Genomic DNA, 20214 nt, shown 5'->3' with positions numbered 1-20214 from the left:
AAATACTTACTATCTGACTGATGTTAGAATATAGAGGCAGTTACATAGTTTAACCTCAGGGAGAGGTCAATAATCTGGAGATAATAACCTAGAGAACAGCTTGGGAGTGAGAAATAACTGCAGAAAGGCTCAAAGTACTTGACATTAATCTTGAATCAAAAAAAAAAGAAGATTTTTGATTTTATCAACCATACTTTATTAAATGCCCACCTGGAAACACACTGGTGATAGAAAGTTTAAAAAAAGATGGTATCTGCCCTCCTCAGAGTCTAGCAGTGGAATAAACGGGCATAAACATAAGCTTAACACAATGGCCCTCGCAACAGCACAGATCCTGTACTATGGGAACACAGAAGAAGGGCATGGAAAATAGCCTATTACATATAAAACAATCCCCTCTCCCCTCTGCTTTCAGGTATAATGCTGTTCAAATCCAAGTCCTTATACCTAGGAACAGATCCTGTCCCAGTCAAGCTCAAACATGTTAGAGATACATACCAAGATACTGCTTTAATGTCTCTTTTTCTGGAGGTTTGATTAAGCACAGTAACCAGATGGATCCCAAAGAGGAAGAACGCAAAAAACTTTGGTTCTATCCCAACCCATCTCCAGAACAAAAGCCTCCTTGATAGGCAGTTAATAACATTCCAGGATGGGGGCAACACAATAGGACTGGCCAAATCTCTCTGGAGTTCTTCAGATTCCAGAATAATGGCTTCTCAACCATTTCTTCTGAAGTGACTCTGGAACAGAAGTGTCAGGCCTCTTCCAGATTAGAAGGCAGCCTCTGAGGGTTAGAAAAGAAGGCAGTTCTTTCCCCTCACTCCCCAAGGGTTTCACTGCAGGCAGTGCCTGTCAGCTAGACAGAAGACAGAGGACCAGCCAGTGAGGGAGATAAAATTCTTAGAAATGGGGTTAACAGTAGGCAACTGATAAGAAAAAGAGAGAAGGCCACTGAAAGGAATAGGGTCTGGCAGTGTGGGGGAAACCTTAGTGAGCTGGGAGAGTAAGATGCTAGTTCTAGATCTGCTATCAAGCTGGAGAACCATGGGGAAATCACTTACCCTTTTTAAATCTCAGTTTGCCATCTACAAAATAACAGTCATATTAAAGTGTTGCTAAGGTCCCTTCTAATAATAAAGCTCAATTCTAAGAGTACAAAAAACACTTAAAAGCTAGACATACTTTAACTCTAGCAGTCCACGGGAACATCCTAATGACACTGAGTTTTACCAACTTACTTTCCCAGATGTTACTAAACATGTGTATCTCATATCTCAACAAGGTAGTTACTTAGGCAACATTTAGTCAAACAATCTCCTTTTAATCAGAAATACAGAGGCATAAGTCAGGGACCTGTTAATAGCAAACCTAACTCTTTTCTGGAATAGCTTAATAATAAAACTTCACTTTAGCAACTAAGCTTTGGCATTGAAATTGGCTTTTATACTAACTGCATTATAATAATTCTCCTTCAGAAAGAGTTTTGTCAGCACAGGTAGCACACTAGTCGATACAATAAATAACAAACACTTCTACCTAAGTACAGAAATAGCAACTACATTGGCTCCATCAGTTATCTATTGCTACATACCACTCATGCCAAAACCTAGTGGCCTTATTTGCTCATAATTCTGGGGGTGAGCAATTTAGACCATGCTAGTTGGGCAGTTCATTTATTGGTCAGGCCTGAGGTCAGTAATGCAGCTCAGTCATCTGGGAACTGGACTCGGGCTAGACAGTCAACAAGACCTCACTTACACACTGGAGAGTTAGTGCATCTCTCCAGCAAGCTAGTCCAGGCTTCTCTATGCAGCAGTGGAAGAGTTCCCAGCAGCAAGACAGAGCAAGCCTCAATATACAAAGTGCTTTTGAAGTCCATCCTTGTGTAACATTTGCTAATACACCACTAGCCAAAGCAAGTCGGATGGCTAAGCCCGGAGTTGGATGGAGTAGATACACAGTGTAGAATGAGAGCTGTAATCTATAAAGGGCCATTACTGTAATAGTTCACCACATTAGCTGTTAGCTGCTTTTAGCCAAATAATGAGAAAGATTTTACAGTTTAAAGAACAGCCTTCCATTTAGCAATCTTTAATTCTCTCTTAGAATAAACTAGAACTTAGTTTATAAGAAAATAGTATTTCCTAATGCAGTAGAATATGAAACAAATTAGCTTTAGTCTTGAGCAAATAACTAGTTTCTTCAGCCTCATCTTTCTCGGCTTCAACTAGAAACTAGCCTTCAGCTAATAGTTGAGGATGTATCTGCAACTCTGCCACTGACTAACATAGTCTTGAGATAGTTACCTAACACCTCTGGGTGCTACTTCCATCCTTGGTAAAGTGGGAACCTCACTACTTGTTCTGTCTATCTCATATGGTCGTTTTTCCAACTGAACTGAACCCAAGTTTTTAAATATTTATTGAAGATAACTATGTTCCAGGCATTGTGCTGTGAAACCAGAGACTTAAAAGACATACTTTCATACTTCCACAATGTAGAAGAATGTGAATTTTAAAAACTGGAATATAAGTCAGTTTTGCTTTGTTTTTATTTTTAATGAGGAATTGAGAATCTGTAACAGCTCTAAAAATAACTCGATATATCTTGGGGACCACAAAATTGTAATTGTTACTTTGACAAACAGAATAGGGATGCATGTATTTTAGCTACCACTTACCACCAGAAACAGGGGCATCCATGAAAACTGCTCCCATTTTCTCAACTTCTTTGGCCAATTCTTTCGAAACCATAGGATCGATAGTACTGGAATCTATTAATAATGAGCCTTTCTTCACTTTCCTAAGTAAACAAAATAAACAAAAATATAGTTTTTTAAAAACACCATAGTTTCATAGTTTGAAAAATATAGTTTACAACTCTGAATAAACATTCAGAATGTAAAAGCTGCCAGATATCAAGGAGGTCTTTGGTTTAATATTAAAAACATTATTAGAACCGGTTCAAAAATCTCAAATTTATTTTCAGATCAATTATAGTTCAAAGTAAACTCAAACTCTTTCAAACAAAAATAATCTAATAAACTACACAGCATAAATTCTGCTTTCAGGCTAAGATGTAAGCAATTTAAAACACCTATTAACTTTAAAAGGGTTATTTGGTAGGATTTAAATTTTTGTTTGTAAAGTAACTGGGTCTCTTTAAAAAGTAATTTACTTGTCTTTAACAAGTCATATTGCAAATTTCACATCTCCATTTCATTTCCACTAGGTAGAATGAACAAAAGCAATCAAAATTTAGCCATTAGCTTTAGGATGGCATATTCTTTAATAACTGTAACTTTTTAAAGACAAAATAAAACATCAAACAGGCAGAAAGAAAAATATAGAAATGGACCTAGAAATCTCAGTCTTTTTATTCTATATGGTAAATTCATATACATACATTGATGAAAGAGGGGAGGAGTCTTTTCATATATCATATTTTATATCAATATTTAAATGATATTCTTAAAGTAAAACAGCTTTGTTTATACTATAAATGCAGACTATATACCTATATAGTTCCCTACAGTCTATTATCTATGGATTCACTGGCTTGGAAACTCTGACTTAAATTATACTTAAAGGGGTATGGCTAACCTTTAAATCAAACTTCTCAAAGTTCTCACTACAGATAAACTAACCTGGAAGACATTTAATCATAATTATGACTGAAAAATTAGAACTGAATAAATATAAATATTGAAGGGAAAACAGAAAATCATTGCTTAAAAACTACAAAAAAAGAAAATGTTTTTCTTAGAAAAAAAATAGCACACAAAAGCTTTAAAGAACAATTTTAGACATATGAATTATTCTGATCAAAATGCAATGATTGGGTATATTCCACAGAAAAGAAATAGCATACTCTGTTATAGATCACCTCAGTGTGTGGAGTTTCACTTTATATAACCTAAAAGATAAGAATTAAGTTTACCAGTCTTCTGTGATATTCATATTTTTAAGATCTTAAATCTTTAAGCAAATGGGTGATCGTCTCAAAAATTATACATGCACTGGGTGTGGAGAAATGATCCTGACCCAAAAGAAAATAAAGAACCACCCACGAGAAGCAAATTACAGTTCAATGTACAGCCTTACTCTTTCAAAGCACTCCCTAGACAAAACTGCCCTGGTGGCTGGCCACCATATTTCTTAAATAAGGATATTAATAAACGTAGGATTTTGTCGCTACAAAATTTTTAGTTAACTTTTCCTTGAGCAGTAAAGCAGGGTCATAATTGGAACAGAGTAGGTAATGAGACAGCTAGGTCACCTCAGGACCACACACATTGTGAGCCTGAGGGCTCCATCCAAAATAAGTGTCTTTCAACTTTCCCTGAAATCTAAACATTTATCTTATCAGCTTTCTGCCTAGTATTCAAGTGTTTTTTGCTTCTAAGTCTGTTAATTTTCCAAAGCAATTCAATTTCCCAAAAACCTCAAATTTCATATATTACAGACTCAGGAAGTTAAACTCTTCTTTTAGCCCTTCATGTGTCTACAATGCCTACCAGTTTGTTCTAGCTTTTTGCTGAAATTCAACAACAAAACAAGTTAGGGACAGGAATTAGTAAGACCAGAAAACTAAATTGGGAATTCAACCGCTGTCATCCCAACATAACCACAAGGGTTGGCAATAGGTAGCAATTAACCAAAAGGTTCACAAAGCCAGGGAAGCCAGGCACTGGGTAGGAAACTCTAACCTAAATCACATATTATTTAAAGAGCTACTGCTAATCTTTAATTTCAACTTCTCAAAGTTCTTACTACAGATGTACTAACCCAGAGGACATACAATAACTTTTATTATATAATGAATTTTAAATAATGGTGTTCTTTCCAATGCTTGGTTTTATTTTTCATAGAAACCTTTTCCTGAGTTTCCATAAACCATAAGAAAATTATGCTTGTAACATTTGTACAGTTTAAAATGCAACCTTAAAAGTCTCTTAAACATGTTACCAATGAAAGTGTAAGTTTAATGCAAGAGTGAAAGGAAAGAAACAGAAGCAAAAAAAAAGAACAAAAAAAAAATCAATCCCAAAAGTCACATACTTGACTTCAGGGAAAAATAAACCCTTTACAATGAGAGAGAAACCACACCATTGACTTTTAAGACATAAGAAAACAGTACAAGAAGATTTAACAAACATAACTGCAGTTTCATAACAGTTCTAACAAATGTGAAATTCATAAACTATCATTAACAGAAAAATATCTACAGTTGAGAAATACATACTTTAGAATTCCATTTGCTCCAGAATAAGCTTCTATTGCATTGATACTGGTGGGCAACATTGTAATAATTCTGTCAGCTTTTTCAGCTACATCTGCTGGGGAAGACACTACCTTCAAAAAAAAATTGCAAAGGCACATTATTTCAATTAAAATGTAAGCAGCTTCTAGAGCACAAGTAGGATCCACTTTTTATGCACCCCTGTAATAGTGACAGTGAATAAAAACTAATCCATTTTCAAATGACAAAAAACAAACAAACAAACAAACAAACAAACCTACTGCCTAAAATAGAGTCCATTCTTCACACACATACAGATGGAGTTTCTATGGAATCAATCACATCCACTGTTTACTTTTAAAAAGTGTGAAATGAGTTGAGGGGGAAAAGGGCAAAACTTCACAGTCCTGGGAACAGACACACTTCTCAGGGATTCCTCCAACATGGATTCTTAAACAGCATACTTTTTTTGGGTAGATGCACTAAGAAAAGCATTCTGGCACAACAGACCTGGTAGCCAATCTACAGGATTCACCAGTTATTTCAAAATCCCCTAGTAAATTCTCAAGCCCCCATTACCACTATCCTCCAGTGTCTATTTTCAAGGGGAAAAAAAAAATTAAGCCTGATTCAGACAAGAAAAATTCAGGACAAGGACATAAGCCTTTACTGCACTGACTGCAAATACCACCATGAAGCCTGAGAGCTGCCAGGACTCGTATGGAAACCACATACGCAAGAAAGACACACCAAGAGGCATCAAGGTACACTCTCCCTGCAACCCTGATATCTGCTTTCATGATGATCACGAATATACTGTAGAGGAAAGCTGCTCTGTCCATCCTCTGTACATATGTGTACATGGGTGGGTATACATACCCTCACCCACATTCTCCCCAACCCCGCTCTCTCACATATATATAGCATGATACACCTGGCCAGCCGGCTAGCAACCACAGAGGCCAGAAGAGACCAGGAGCTCACTTCTTGACTCAAACTCTCCTTTAACAGGAAGAATCCATGACCCCAATTGTCACAAAAGCTCCTTTCCAAAGCCCTTTCTTTCTTTGAAAAAAAAAGACAAAAGACTATCATGAGGATAACCGAAGATTTCTCCGTAGGATGATTTACATATGTATTAGAAATTGACACATCTTCTACTAGGAAACATGAAGTGGCAGTAAGCATCTTAGGAATGGGAATGCCTCTACTATTCACGTGCTGGAAGTATACAGAACACTTTCTTTTTGTCTTTGATGTGCAGTTGATGAAAGTGAAAGAATGAGAAGCCAAACATAGTATGTAATCTAAATATTACAAGCTACAAGTAATTACATTTCAATTTTCCATATGAGACTAGCAGCTTCTAAATCAAGTCTGGATAAATGCAGCTTTAACACAAAGTAATTTCATAACGTGTACTTTAAAATTTCAGACAATCAAGTATCCTATCACTTTGTGTATTAACATTAAATGATAATATAAAATATCTCAGATTCTTTCAATGTTTCATTCTAAAGGCAATACAGCATTTTAAGAGTCTACAACGTGGCACATTCAACATGTATATTTTGGTATATAACAGGGATTTACCACAAGTAATTCTGGAAAAAATTTTTTTTCCACCAAATTACAAAGAAATACTTAAGTGAGAGGAAAACCTTTCCTACCCAAATAAATACTGAGATTCAAAAAGAGGCAACTATTTCCTGGCAAACAATTCAAGTTTACTCAAGGGGGGGGGGGGCAGCTCAGTAAGATGAGGAGATAAGAAAAGAAAACTTGTAGGAGTCATAATTCTCTACTCCTGGACTGTGTCAAGAACATGGGTAACACAGAGAGCCCTATCTGTTCATCCCACTTAAATGAAGTGTTAAATACATGCAAAACGGTGGCATACCTTTCACTGGCCTTTCCTCCTATTGCAGCTTCATCCTCCCTGATCTTTCAGGGGCTGCAGCAAGTAAGCCATGAGGTTGAAGAGTCAACTTCAGACTTTCTCTTAGGAACTGAGTCTCTTCCACTGAAGGAAATTCAATTCCATCTAGATAACTCCTTGAGAGGTGCCCTCAGGGGCACCGACAATTAGCTTACAGATCTAGGAATACTTCACACCTCCAAGCTTCTCGTGCCCATGAACTGGCAGTGCCAATTCATGCAACTGCCAAGTGCATGGGGTGGCCAATCAGCCCCCTGCATCCCTAGCATCTGCTTCTTGGGATGCTTGGGTTGCCAGAGTACTGCTAACCCCTCAATTATATAGGAAAGCAATGTCAAAACTCACAGGTCCGGAAAAAACACACAATGATAGTGATAGCTGCAATGTCACCACCGTACTGGCTACAACTGCTCCATATCTAATGACTATATACATTTGGTGCATTATAATAACATCCTCTAATTTGCACTACAGAAGGCATGTTTATTAGACAGATAGACAGACATGTGTGTCCAGTTATTCAAATCATCTTGCCTTCCATGTAATGACTTCAAGACTTTGAAATAATTGACTAACAAAATTTGGCCACGACTCAAAAGCTAGCAGGAAAAAAACAAACCTTGTTGCCAGTCTGACACTAACCACAAAAGCCTATAGGAGCCAAACTAATTAGAGTCTGTTCAATTACATTTGCTAATTGAATGGATAAGCAAAGACATCATGGATCAGTGAAAGGAACTCTTATTTGGAAAGCCAGAGACTCAGGTTTAGTTACAGCTCAGCCACTAAGTCATGTGTGCTTTTGTGCAAATCACTTAACCTCTCTGGCTTTCGTGTATGAATTTACAAAATAAGAATAGTGATTTGGATTATCTTTAAGGGTTTCTATCTCCAAAGTAAAAGGAAACTTACACAAAGAAATTTTTCATATTTAGCAGCCTTCAGTTCTAGGAAGATACTGCCTCTGTGAAAAAGGGCTAATGGGATAGGAAGCATGTGCAATGAATGACTCTGCATAAATGTATAGCATTAGCAGGACACCCACACCTCCACATCTCAGGCAGTCACTGACCGGCTGACTTTGGACCGTGGCTCTGCTCTGACTGTCAAGGCCATCCCAGAAAGATGTCTTGCTAATTCCAACTGCCTCCCATTCTTACACCATTATGAATTAAGATGACTCTACCTTTCCATTGTCTCAATTTTGACTATAGGAGATTGGTTCCCTTCATGGTATCTACAGTCTTTTAAGAATTTTTGCAACCAATTTCTCTGGATTTAGATTCATCTGTACACTGGCAAGCATTAACGGCAAGTGTACAAGACAAAGAGTAGAAGACTTGACAGATTAAAGACAAAATCTGCTTTGCTGGGTCAGGGAAGGGAGGCATTACGGTGCCCATCAGGGCCCAGAAGAATCAGAAGGAACTGCACCTCCTGTTTACATATCCATGAGGAGGCAACAGTTAACTTAGTGATATTACCTAAAGAGGAAAATCTCGCTATCTCTTCTAGACAAAAATAGGCACACAGGTCGAGCTCAGTACCACTTCCAAGTAAACCAAATGGGTGAGAGAAACTTGCAAAGTAACAAGATGAACATGACCTTGGTTAAACCTGCTACTCAGTGTATTTCAATCTTTCCAAGCAGAAAAGCATACTGTTATTTCAAAATTGCACTACATTTGAAAAACTGACCAAAAAAGTTTGTGCCTACATCTTGAAACATTTGGTCAACAATGATGAAGCCCACTCAGCAAGAGGCTTTTAAAGTTCTCATTTAACAAGACCCAAGTGGTTGCCAGATTAGATCCCAAGAGAATTACTAAACCAAACATGTTCAGTGTTACAACCCAGGAACAACAAAATGGTGTCCAAGTTTTTAAAGAGAAAACAAAAGAGAATCTAATTAAGCCTAGTTCAACCAGAAAACTCACACAGAAATGGTACATAAGTCCCAAGACATTTGGCACAGATCAGAGGCACCTCCTGGAAATTCCTAGAAAATGAAAATGGAAATGAAGCACAAGTCACATGCCCTTGACACTAAGGCTTAAAAAGAGAAATTGGTATCTTCCGTAAAATAAAAGTGAACACAAGGGACTGTGCAGAATATATTAAGGAGAGATGCAGTCAAATCCCCTTGTCACCTAATTTAGTTTTAATTTTTATCGTCATTCTTTCATTTAAAAATGTCTACAATTCTCTTCCAAATAACTCTGGACTCAGTGACTCAGCCAAGACAGTCGTGTGTTTCTATGTGTGGTGTTGGGGAATGAAGATTTGGGAGAAATATGGTATAGATGCTAAAGCAACAATCATTAACAGTAGTAATAGTAGTAGCAACAGTGATAGTATTTTGTATGCGCCAGCTTCTCTACAACTAAGAAGAAGGTACTATTACTATTTTCGTTTTATAAGATGAGAAATTTTAGGTTAAATAATCTGTCTAAAGTCACACAGCCAGGACATGACAGAGCTGTGACTTGAGCCCCCACAGTCCGGTTCCAGGGTTTATGCTTACTAACCAATACATTCACAATTTATTGACTCATGATTTCTAATACCAAAGGGCTTGATAATTATCATGAGTTACATTCTTAGACAAGATGCTAGAAGTCAAAATGATGCATTGTAGTTTAAGACTGAGTTTTTAGTAGAAATAAAGATTGATTAAGGGACACTGAAAGAGGAAGGCTCAAATTTTTTATGGAAATGACAACAAATAACATATTTAACCAATTATAAATACCCTAATAGAACTGGTTAACATGTAAGGGCATGAATAAGTTTGTTAAATACGAGACACGTGACACATGTCAAAGTTTTTATTTGCTTCATAACCCACGTAGTATTTTTTACTATTAGGTACAGCTTGAAGAAAAACCTCCAGGCTGGTAACATCCTAAACACTTCTTCACCTAAAACTGCAGGTGGCCATCTCGCAGGAGAGAAGAGCCTGCCTGCCTGAGGAAGCAGAGCCAAGAATCCAAGACAGAAAGGAATCTGATTACATCTATGCCCAAAATTCAGCTGTGCCTGGGTTCAGACCATTCCCCAACTCTTCAGGTACACAAAACAACAAATCCCTAGTTCCTGCTTATTTAAAAAAGAAAGAAGGAAAGAAAGAGTACTTCCTCAAGGAGATGTCCAAAGATATTTGGAACCAGTTGACTGCTTTTCTATCCAGATATGTCTAGTTTGGTACTTTCTCTCCCTGCAAATTTCCCACTGAAAGCACAGCTGACATAAGAAATCAACTAACCAGATTTTCCTGCAAACTTTGGGGGAAAAGATTTCGTTTCCTCTGGCTACCATTTCATCAGCTTCACTTGAAATAGTCACATTAGGAGAAGAAAGGGACACTTGTCCTTAAAATCTAAAAGTCAACTCAAACATACTCTGAATTTCTGAACTCTTAATCCATTCATTGCACTACCATACACAACGGCAAGAAGTTTCAAGGTTTTCACTGACATTTTTTCATCTTATCCCATCTTATCTTTTCTTAGTAGTCGAATGAAACTCACCTTTTCTTTTAGCAAACATATTTAAACTCAATATAGCTATGAAATAATAATGCTGACATTTTAATATATCAGAAGTCATTCATCCAAATTAACATTACCTTTTAAAGTAGGGCTTTTAGGAAATCACACTTATTCAAATGACGTTGCCACTGTTCAAAATGGTTTTTAAGCGGCCAGCATAAATCATTTATCAACAAATGTTTCATTTTATTATGACAGGGTATTTCCCTCTGCGACCAAAGCTTTTTTACCCTCTACCCTTCCCCCTTCATTTATCTAAGTTTCACATTCCCCTGACCTCCATTGCTGTTATAATCAATACTCAGAGGACCTCTTAGAGTCAAGACTCTTAAGGGAACCAGAGATGTGAGAGATGGGACGTGGGAAAAGAGCATTCTGCCTTCCAGGCTTGCCGCCTCAGTGTGAACCACCCACAGAACTTTTCCCACCGAGTGCTGGGGGCAGGGGTGGGAGCTGCAGGCATGAAGCTAAGACAAGTCTTCACTCTTCACTGATAGGGAGAGGCAGCTACCCAGAATCCATCTTCTTTCCTTCCTCACACCCACTTACACATCTCAAGGAAGAAAAGAAGAAAAATCTAATAACAGAGTCTGTGTCCTAGAACCTTCTGATTTCTACTCAGCAATCTGAGAGATCTTGTCTCCATGACTTTCATTTAAGACTACAGCAGTTCTGTTTGTAGATATGCAAAGATTATACTCAATATTTATGTAGTTCTCTATCAGAAATGAAATAACTCTTAATAGTTACTTATTATTTTTCCCCTCAAAAACTGCTTCAGCACTTTATTATAGTCAGAATATAATTTTAGTAGAAACTCTCTTAAAATGTTATTTAGTCTTGCCACCTGAGACACATCTAATACATTGCCACATCCAATTCAACCTGGTTTACTCTCCACAGGATTAGGTGGACTACTGGACATATGGGAGGTACTCATTCTATATCAGTTGACCTCAAGTAGAAATCTCTAGAAACCTGGTGACTGAGGCTTCCATTTTTAAATAAAATTGCTCCTTTGTCCTCATTCTTCATTTGGATAAAAGCCCCTTATTCTTGTGTTGCCTAAATGTCTAGTCTCAGAGAGAACTTCCCTAACTGCCCTCTCACCCAGCGTAATGCATATTTTACTGAAAACCGATGAGAGTCTTTTTCTTTCAACTTTCACAGTTTGAAATCACGTATTTGTGTGATTTGATAATCTAACACCTCCTATTGGTCCTCAAAGGTAAACTGTGACTATTTTGTTCTAGGCTATATTCCCAGTGCCTAGCACATAGAAAGTACTAAAGAAACATTAAATTAGTACATTAGTGAAGGCCCTATCACCTGTTTTGTTAAGACTGCTTTGCCAGTCTAGGGTATATCAGTTTCCATTCAATATCCACCTATTATTTGAAGGGGGTAGGAAGGGAAAGAGAAACGCATGTGAATTTTCATAAACACACACACACACAAATTTCTGGAACGTTATTCAGTCTGGGGTGAATCAAATCTCTCCAACAAGTCTACTAAGTCCCTAAGCTATTTAAGGTCATGAGTAAGCCTGCTGGACTGGTGTCAGTGTTAATATTCAGAGACTGTATGAGCATAAGCAGCCACAGCACCACCCTTGGAAAAGTTCCAAGAAGATACTCACTCATCCCCAAACAACACTGCTGCCATCCCCATACGGCAAACAAACCAGCAAAGGGAGGGAGGCGGAGGACACTCGGCTCTGCAAACGGGATGCTCTTTACGTAGGCGTCGTATTTCTCAGTCTTTATTTCAAGTCTGTTATCCAGAAGTTGACTGTCTATTTGTTCTCTAAACTTTTTCTTTATTTCTCAGGAATTTTGTAGTATTCTCCCAGTTCTGGGATTACATTCAGTCCTCAGTTACCACTCTACAACTTGTACAAGAAGAATTTCCTTCATTTTTGGAAAAAGAAAACTCTAAATTCAGTGACTAGTACACTGTCTCCTGTGCGTGTGTATGTATGTGTGAGTACACTTATCTTACATCTTATATAATATATAGAATATATACATATATAATATTACATACAGAAATAAAACTAACAATGAATTAGCTTTACAAATCAATTATGTATACATCTAAGAAGCTATCACTTATTTGAATGTATAGTCATTTTTAAATATCAAAATCTAAAAAAAAACCTTAAGGAAAGGTCTTACCTGTTCACCTGCATCTACAAACTCTTTGCATGCATCAGGGAACACATCATAAATAATGAGCGGATAGCCATGTTTCATGAGATTTCTTGCCATTGGATTCCCCATGTTGCCTACTCCAATGAATCCAACAGGAGTCTTAGAAGCCATTGACCTAGAACACACTGATTTCAATACATTATTTTCAACAGGAGCAGATAACATGCTTTATTGTACATATTCACTCAATATTAATAATTGTCATTTGGATTTTTCTATTAAAAAAGATTTTTAAAGGTTACTTTTAAACTAACGATCATTTGAAGATATCAACATCATACCGGCAGACTAACTTCTAATTATTTAGTTCTCCAGGAAACAATCATAAAATTTGAAGCCATCTCTCTTCTATTTTCTACCTCTGTAACATCCCTTTACCATTTTTAACAGTAAAGTTAATAATGTTATCATTTATTAAATGCCTATTATGTACTTTACCTGTTAGGTGACGTGTCCTAGATTCCTCTTATCTAAATTATCTTCTTTAATAATGTGTATTAAAAAGTTTTTTTGAAAGTATTCAATAAAACCTGTATCTTGGACAAGGTCCAAGAATGGGAAAACTTTTTGCCTTCCCACCTCTACACTTACAGAAACCATCCCCTCCAATGATATAACAACAATCTTAATAAAATGTTAAACCCGCAAGAAAGCATTTTGGCCTAAAGTCACAGTTTATAAATGGGGTCCTAGGAGAAAGAAGGGGGACATATCCATGGGCTTTGCATGGCAAGGGTAACAGGAACTTGGGCTAACAACTCCATGCACTTTCTGAGAAGAGGAATCTCCATTTACAGAAAAGGAAAACTTCTTAAAACTTTTTATGCAGGTTTTGTTTTATTTGATTTTCTTCCTTTTCACAAAAGGCTTTTTTAACTCACACTGGGGAATACAATTCAAGGTAATGCTTTTTGCAAAAGAGTAGACAGGCTTTGCATTACCATGAAAATAACATTAGACACTACTTCTCCATTTCCAGATTTAGAACTCCACTCAACAAATATTTACTGCGTGAAGTACCATGACAGAGCTCAGAGACAGACACATGCAGGATCTGGTCCTTGTCCTCAAAATCTCACAGTCTAGTGAGAGAAGACAGAGAAATAACTCCACTTGCTCTTTCCTCTATCATTTCCCAGCTGTATTTTTCCTTTTTCTTTCAAGGACTGCAGTTTTAAAACTGTGCAATTCACCAACTGTCATAGTCACCCTTTTAAGTTTCAGATCCTCTCAACTGATGGATCCCTGCTCTTCCTTTGACTTAACCTGAATGTAATGAGATTTCCTAAAAGCAAATTTTTTGAAGCCTTAATGCTTAAGAAATAGAAGGCTTCTTGGGTTAGAAGCATGTTTAATTCTTATGAACTCCATGACTGCCTCTAACCTGGCCATTAAAGATGGGGGTCGTTCCTGTGCAGTGCTGAGTTTAACACACTGGCTGTGACAGGAGTCCTGTCCCTAACTTTCTGGTCCACAAGGAGTTGAATGATGGAGAAATGAGACCTAACTTAATTTTTTATTCTGATATTAAACAGAATGAGAAGTATACTCTGTAGAAGAACTCTAATTAATACTAATAATTAGTGTGCCAGACCACTCTGTTAAGCTTGGAGAGGAATGATTTAACCAAAAACATCAGAAACTAGGAAGATTGTTATTTAAATGCAGTTAATTTTAACAGGCAATTTGCTCTAAGTCAAACAGTAAGTATGGCAAGGTAGAGCCATAATTCATTCACAAATTCAACAAACATGGAACAACTATCATGGCAGACGCCACCGAAGACACAAATGACACACAGTCCTTCCTCTCAAGCAGCTTAAAATCCAAGAGGAAAACTAAAACAAGAAAGTAAATGATAAAGCATGAAAAACAATGCTGCTACAAAGGGAGAACTCATCTGGTTTGGGAACCTGATAAAGGTAGCATTTGACCTGAGTATTCTAGGATGGGTAGGAACAAAGGGAACTGCATATAAAAGTGGAATGCGCATGCACATGAGCATATGCAAAAACAGGGAAACCAAGAAAACATGAATAATAAAAGTTAACACTTGTGGCAATTTTACTACATGCCGGACACTATACGAAGCACTTTATGAATAGCAGTGTCACCACATCCCATAGTTAAGCCCAACTTCAGGCTCAGATCCCTGACACTTAAGTTAGTTTAAATAAAATGCCCAAGACTGCGAAGCTGTAAAGCTAAGATTCAAATCCAGCCAATGTGACTCTAGGTTCTTCACTTTTAACTGCCCTCCACTCTTTCTACAACAACAAAGCAACATAATACCATTTTAACCTATCAGCTGGACAAACGGGTTTCTTTGATAAAACTCACAACTGGCAAGGAAGGACTGATAAAAACATATACTCTCATACACTGTAGAATTATAACTATGTCAACTGTTTGGGTGGCAATTTGAAAAAAGATACACATTTGAATTTTACTATAAAGTTTAAATTTAAAATATGCATACCCTTTGACCCAGTAATTTCATTTCTAGGAATTTATACTACAGGTGAGGGGTCAGCACACTTCTTAAAGGGTGAGGTAGTAAATAATTTCAGCTTTGGGCCATGAGGCCTCAGGCACAACTATTCAACTCATCTATTCTAGTTCTAAAGCAGCCACAGACAATATAAAAACAAATGGCTATGCTTATGTTCCAATACAATTTTGCTTACAAAAATAGGGGCCCAGTTACTGGGCCACAGTTTGCCAACAGCTACTATATATAAACTCTGAACAACACAAAATATACTTTATTATAGCACTGTTTGTAACAACAGAAAAATTGTAAATAACTAAACACCTTAACAGGGCTCTTAATTCATAATAACTAAATATACACTAACAGGACACTTGATAATTCATAGAAAATCAATACAGTGAAATACTACACAAAGTGCAGAAGAATGTGACCTATCTATCTAAAAGCACAAGGAAAAAATCTCCAGGATATTTTATTAAGTGAAAAAAAGCAAGATGCAGGGCATTATATAAAATAACATACAGTGTATGAGGAGAAAAAAGAATATATATGCATTAAGTTTTTCCAAATTTCTGTAAGGTACATAAGAAACAGTATATACAGCTAGAAAGTTGGACTGATTTATTAGAGTTAGAAAAAAGACTCTTATTTTTTATTTTATAACCTTTTTTTACCATGTTTTTACCATGAGCATGTAACTTTTATAACTACTGTTATAATGAAATGAAATAAATAAATTGGCACACAGTGAGCATTTAATAATGTTATATGAATAAATGACAAGAGAGGTTTCATCAAATGGGCATTTGGGGGATAAAAGTCAGTACTGAAGCAAGACCAAAGATAGTGATAAAGCGGATCTATCAAAGGTAATTTGTATTGCAGCAACCATTAAACAAACACTGCAGGTTGACTGTTCAATATCCTTTCCTCCCAGATCCAGGATCAAGTTCCAAATTCTTTCTAAACCAATTATAGTAATGCCATCTCCCTGCAAATGACAGTTCTCGGACCGGCAGCCCCAAGTAAAAGATTTGGAAATGCTCTGAAAAATCTGAATATATAATAGGGAATGAGCTAGAGATTAAAGAAAAGATTATATCTAATGAGCAAACTCCTGTGAGTCACTATGTAAGTGGCAGCCAGGAGGAAGAAGACAGACCATAGACAATGGAGGTTACCCAGAATAAGAGCAGGAGATTGAGGGGGAAAAAAAAAGGCATCATCAAAATTCCTGATCATAAGTAACTGTGAAGCTGGATACAGACAAACCTAGAGAGGAACTTAATAAAATGGGGGGTAGGGGGTGGAGTGAAGACAGGGCTCAAATGCAAAGGTGCAATGATGGTAAACAGCCATTTGGTTAGCAGAACAAGGATCAGAGGAGGGTTATATCAACCAGAAGGCCAGTTCAGTTTTTGAAATACTGGCAGTACAGCAATTCCCAGTGATGAGATCCTAGAAGAGCTGAAGTAGAGTGCTGCTGTTAGTTGTTAAAGTTGAGGTCAAGAATAATGAGGCCCAATTCCAAATGGGTCAAAATGAAAATGAAGCGTTTAAGATGGGCTCAGCTGTTCTCTTCATTTCATCTTTGCTTGTGGTAAAGTTAGAGAAAGGGTAGTATAATTAGATGATGTGATGTCAAAGGAGAAGAGGTTATTTACTGATGGTGATAACATTTAAGAAGTTCTCTGAGTTTAGAAGGCCTAAGTTCCTACCCAGGTGAGGTCACTTCTCAGATGTATGCCCTTGAACTAACAAGTTACTTAACTTCTGCAGACATTAAGTTTTATCAACAAGAGTAACTAGTTCAGAAGGTTATTGGAAGTACTACTTGAGACAACACATGTGAAGTATTAAACAGAGCCTGGCAATTGAGAGTAAGTACGATTTCCTATTTTTACTAACAATAACCACTGGGATACAAGCTATGCCAAATGCCCCTTTTTGCCTACAAGGTTAAAAGAGCCAGAGAGTTGGAAAAAGTATAGAGAATACTTTGAGGGATGCCCTGTACCTGAGGATACAGTTTTTAGTTAAGGTGACACATCAGGAGTGCTTGGACAATACAGAAGAATTTGTTCCCAAATGGGCAGAAATTCAAGAGTATAATGGCATTATTATTACCCCACAAACTTTCAAACTTAAATACTACATCTTCCCATAAAAGAGTCACACACATTTGTGTGTGGAAATAAGAGTCAGATCACAGATAAAACGAAGCTGGAAGAAAATCAGTCAACACAACACAAAGGTGACAATGGCTGACTGGTAAAGAAACTAGCCAGAAAATTTGGCACAGTTAATTTCTAAATTTATACATATTTATAGATTATGACCTCTTTCTCCAATGAGACATGGGCAAAATTATCCATATCTTGATAGCATGAAGCGCTACCAAAAATCAGGCTACCCTAAGTTTCAAAATGCAAAAATTGGTAATAGGTTATCTTACATTTCCAAACATTTTTTTCTCTCATCAAAGTAATTCATTGTAGAAAACTGGAAAACACAAAAAAGTATGAAGTCACAAGGGAAAAGTTAATCTCATTACCCAAAAATAATCAATTAGCATTTTGTACAGCCCTTCTAGTCTTCTGAATGCATTTTTTCATTGTATTATTAGACTATACTATATATACAACTTTTTATCCAACTTTATCACATACTATGTCATAAGCATTCTTTTTGCATCAAGACTAAGAGTTACTAAACTAAGGGTAGTAACTTACTCTATAAAGGCCTTTGTTATTTGGGTCAGGTTATTTTGTAAATACAATTGACCCTTGAACAATGAGTCGGTTTGGGGCACTGATGCTCCACACAAAATCCATGTATAATTTATAGTCGGCCCTCCATATCCATGGTTCCAAATCTGCAGATTAAACCAACTGTAGTACATATTCATCGAAAAAAAAACCCCACGTATAAGCGAACCCGTGCAGTTCAAACCCATGTTGTTCAAGGGTCAACTGTATTCTCCTTATGTAATTAATTTCACAAGTTAAAAGTCAACTTTTGGTCCCAGGGCCATGTGCAACTTTTCAGAGCTTCATATGCAACCCTAAGAGCTAATGTAAAGTGAAAAAAAAAAAAAAAAGCTATTTTTTTATACATTTTATTTATGCAATGAGTTGTGCTATTTTGAAAGTAGATTTCATATACATAAAAAGAGCCAACAATAAAAAAAAATGTATCCCCATTTCTGTGTATAATGCTGGTTAATTTTCCCACTCCACTTTTGGTCAGGTGATCACTTTAAGATGATCTGATACACATTCTTTTTCCTTACATATGTTAGTGAATCACAATGACTGTAGAGGGTCAACATCTGTAATTTTTTTGCCCGTACAAAAAAGTTTTAAGCTAAATTTAATTACATTAAGATAAAACACAAAACTTACTTTTATTAAATGGTGATGAAATAGTAATATATGTCTAGTTTAATATTTCTCATTTTTCTATTTCCTTTTTGATGCTTTAAGTATTTTAAAATTAAGATATGCTATTAACCAATAACTTTTAGATCTCATTTTTTTCAAACTGTAAATAACTGTATGGGTCTTTACAATATTACCTTCCACGTGATATAAACATCTTAAAGGTACCATGGAGGGAAACATTCCACAGAAATCAGAACACTAAATAATGTTACTATTTGAACATGGTTCTTTTTCTTAATGTCCGTAGACTCTAAACTGGCATGTAATTTTTTAAGACTCCAACATCAAAAAAGTTAACACTCTTGTAAATTAAAATTAACAAAAACATTTAAAACAATTCCACTGAGTAAAAACAATTACTGAAGTATTTTAAACAATCATCACCAAAATCAGAAACAAAAAGCTACCCAAAATTTGTCACAAATCTACCAGCATTTCAAGGGAGGCCTTTCCAGTCTACAGAAGAAATTATTATAGTCATAGGCCTCAGACTCTTCTACCATGAATTGTAAGAACTTCCATAACTCTGAAAGGTACTTCAAGGGTTCATTAAAATATCATTAGAACACCTTGTAAAACCACTAAATAGCACATATGTCTTCCTTGACTAATCAAAACTGAAAGAACTGTGCATTGATGTGAAAACTGGTGCTACATTTACTACCGCAGAAAAGTGACTTTTTTTTTTTAAAGTATCTCCAATGTGAGAGGCATTTTTTTGTAGTTCGACACATGTAGCTCAAACAGTGGTTACACTCAAGTTGAGCAAATTCTCTGAGTTTGTATCTTATTACTGTGATTCTGTATCAGACATCTGTTCTCTTGCATCACACGGAGCTTTCCCTTTTCAAGCCAGAAAGGAAATTCACTCTTCTGCTTAGGTTTTACTGAGGGGGAGGAAGGGAGGCTGTTAAGAATTCAACTCCCAGCCCGCTACTTTTTTTTTCAAGTAAAGATCAGAAAAAAAATAATGCCAGGGCTTTTTCAAAAATCCCAAGTACATGAGCGTGCAAAACACAGCATTGTAAAAACTCTAAATTTTTTTTACAGGGAAACAATGGCAGTGAACCCACAAATCAACCAATTTTTCAATGAGAGAGGAATCCTGCTGTGGTCGAAAGTGCAAGAATCAGGAAGAATAAAGAACTACTTTCTAGATCCTGTTGTGATATCCTAACTCACTCATCCAAGGGGCTTCTGGTCTTCATCTGAAAAATGAAAGACTATTAGATCTCTGTGGGTCTAAAAATTGCCTTTTCCTAAATCAATGGTTAACCTCCATAACTTACAGTGGTTTGGGGATTCGGGGAGAGGGGCAAAATATGTTCAG

General features: G+C 36.5%; 1 protein-coding gene across 1 annotated transcript in view; it reads right to left on the bottom strand.

Annotated features, from left to right (window-relative positions):
• HIBADH (3-hydroxyisobutyrate dehydrogenase) overlaps positions 1-20214 on the bottom strand; it is a 95899-nt gene that overhangs the window by 74841 nt on the left and 844 nt on the right. Inside the window, exons 2-4 of the mRNA XM_010971557.2 lie at positions 12912-13072; positions 5248-5357; positions 2684-2805 (exon numbers count right to left, since the gene is read on the bottom strand). Coding sequence (XP_010969859.1) covers positions 2684-2805; positions 5248-5357; positions 12912-13072 — 393 coding nt within the window. The remainder of the gene's footprint in view (positions 1-2683; positions 2806-5247; positions 5358-12911; positions 13073-20214) is intronic.

The sequence above is a fragment of the Camelus bactrianus genome, chromosome 7, assembly GCF_048773025.1.
Source record: "Camelus bactrianus isolate YW-2024 breed Bactrian camel chromosome 7, ASM4877302v1, whole genome shotgun sequence".
Taxonomy (NCBI): Eukaryota; Metazoa; Chordata; class Mammalia; order Artiodactyla; family Camelidae; genus Camelus; species Camelus bactrianus.
This window is presented reverse-complemented; position numbering and strand designations above follow the sequence as displayed.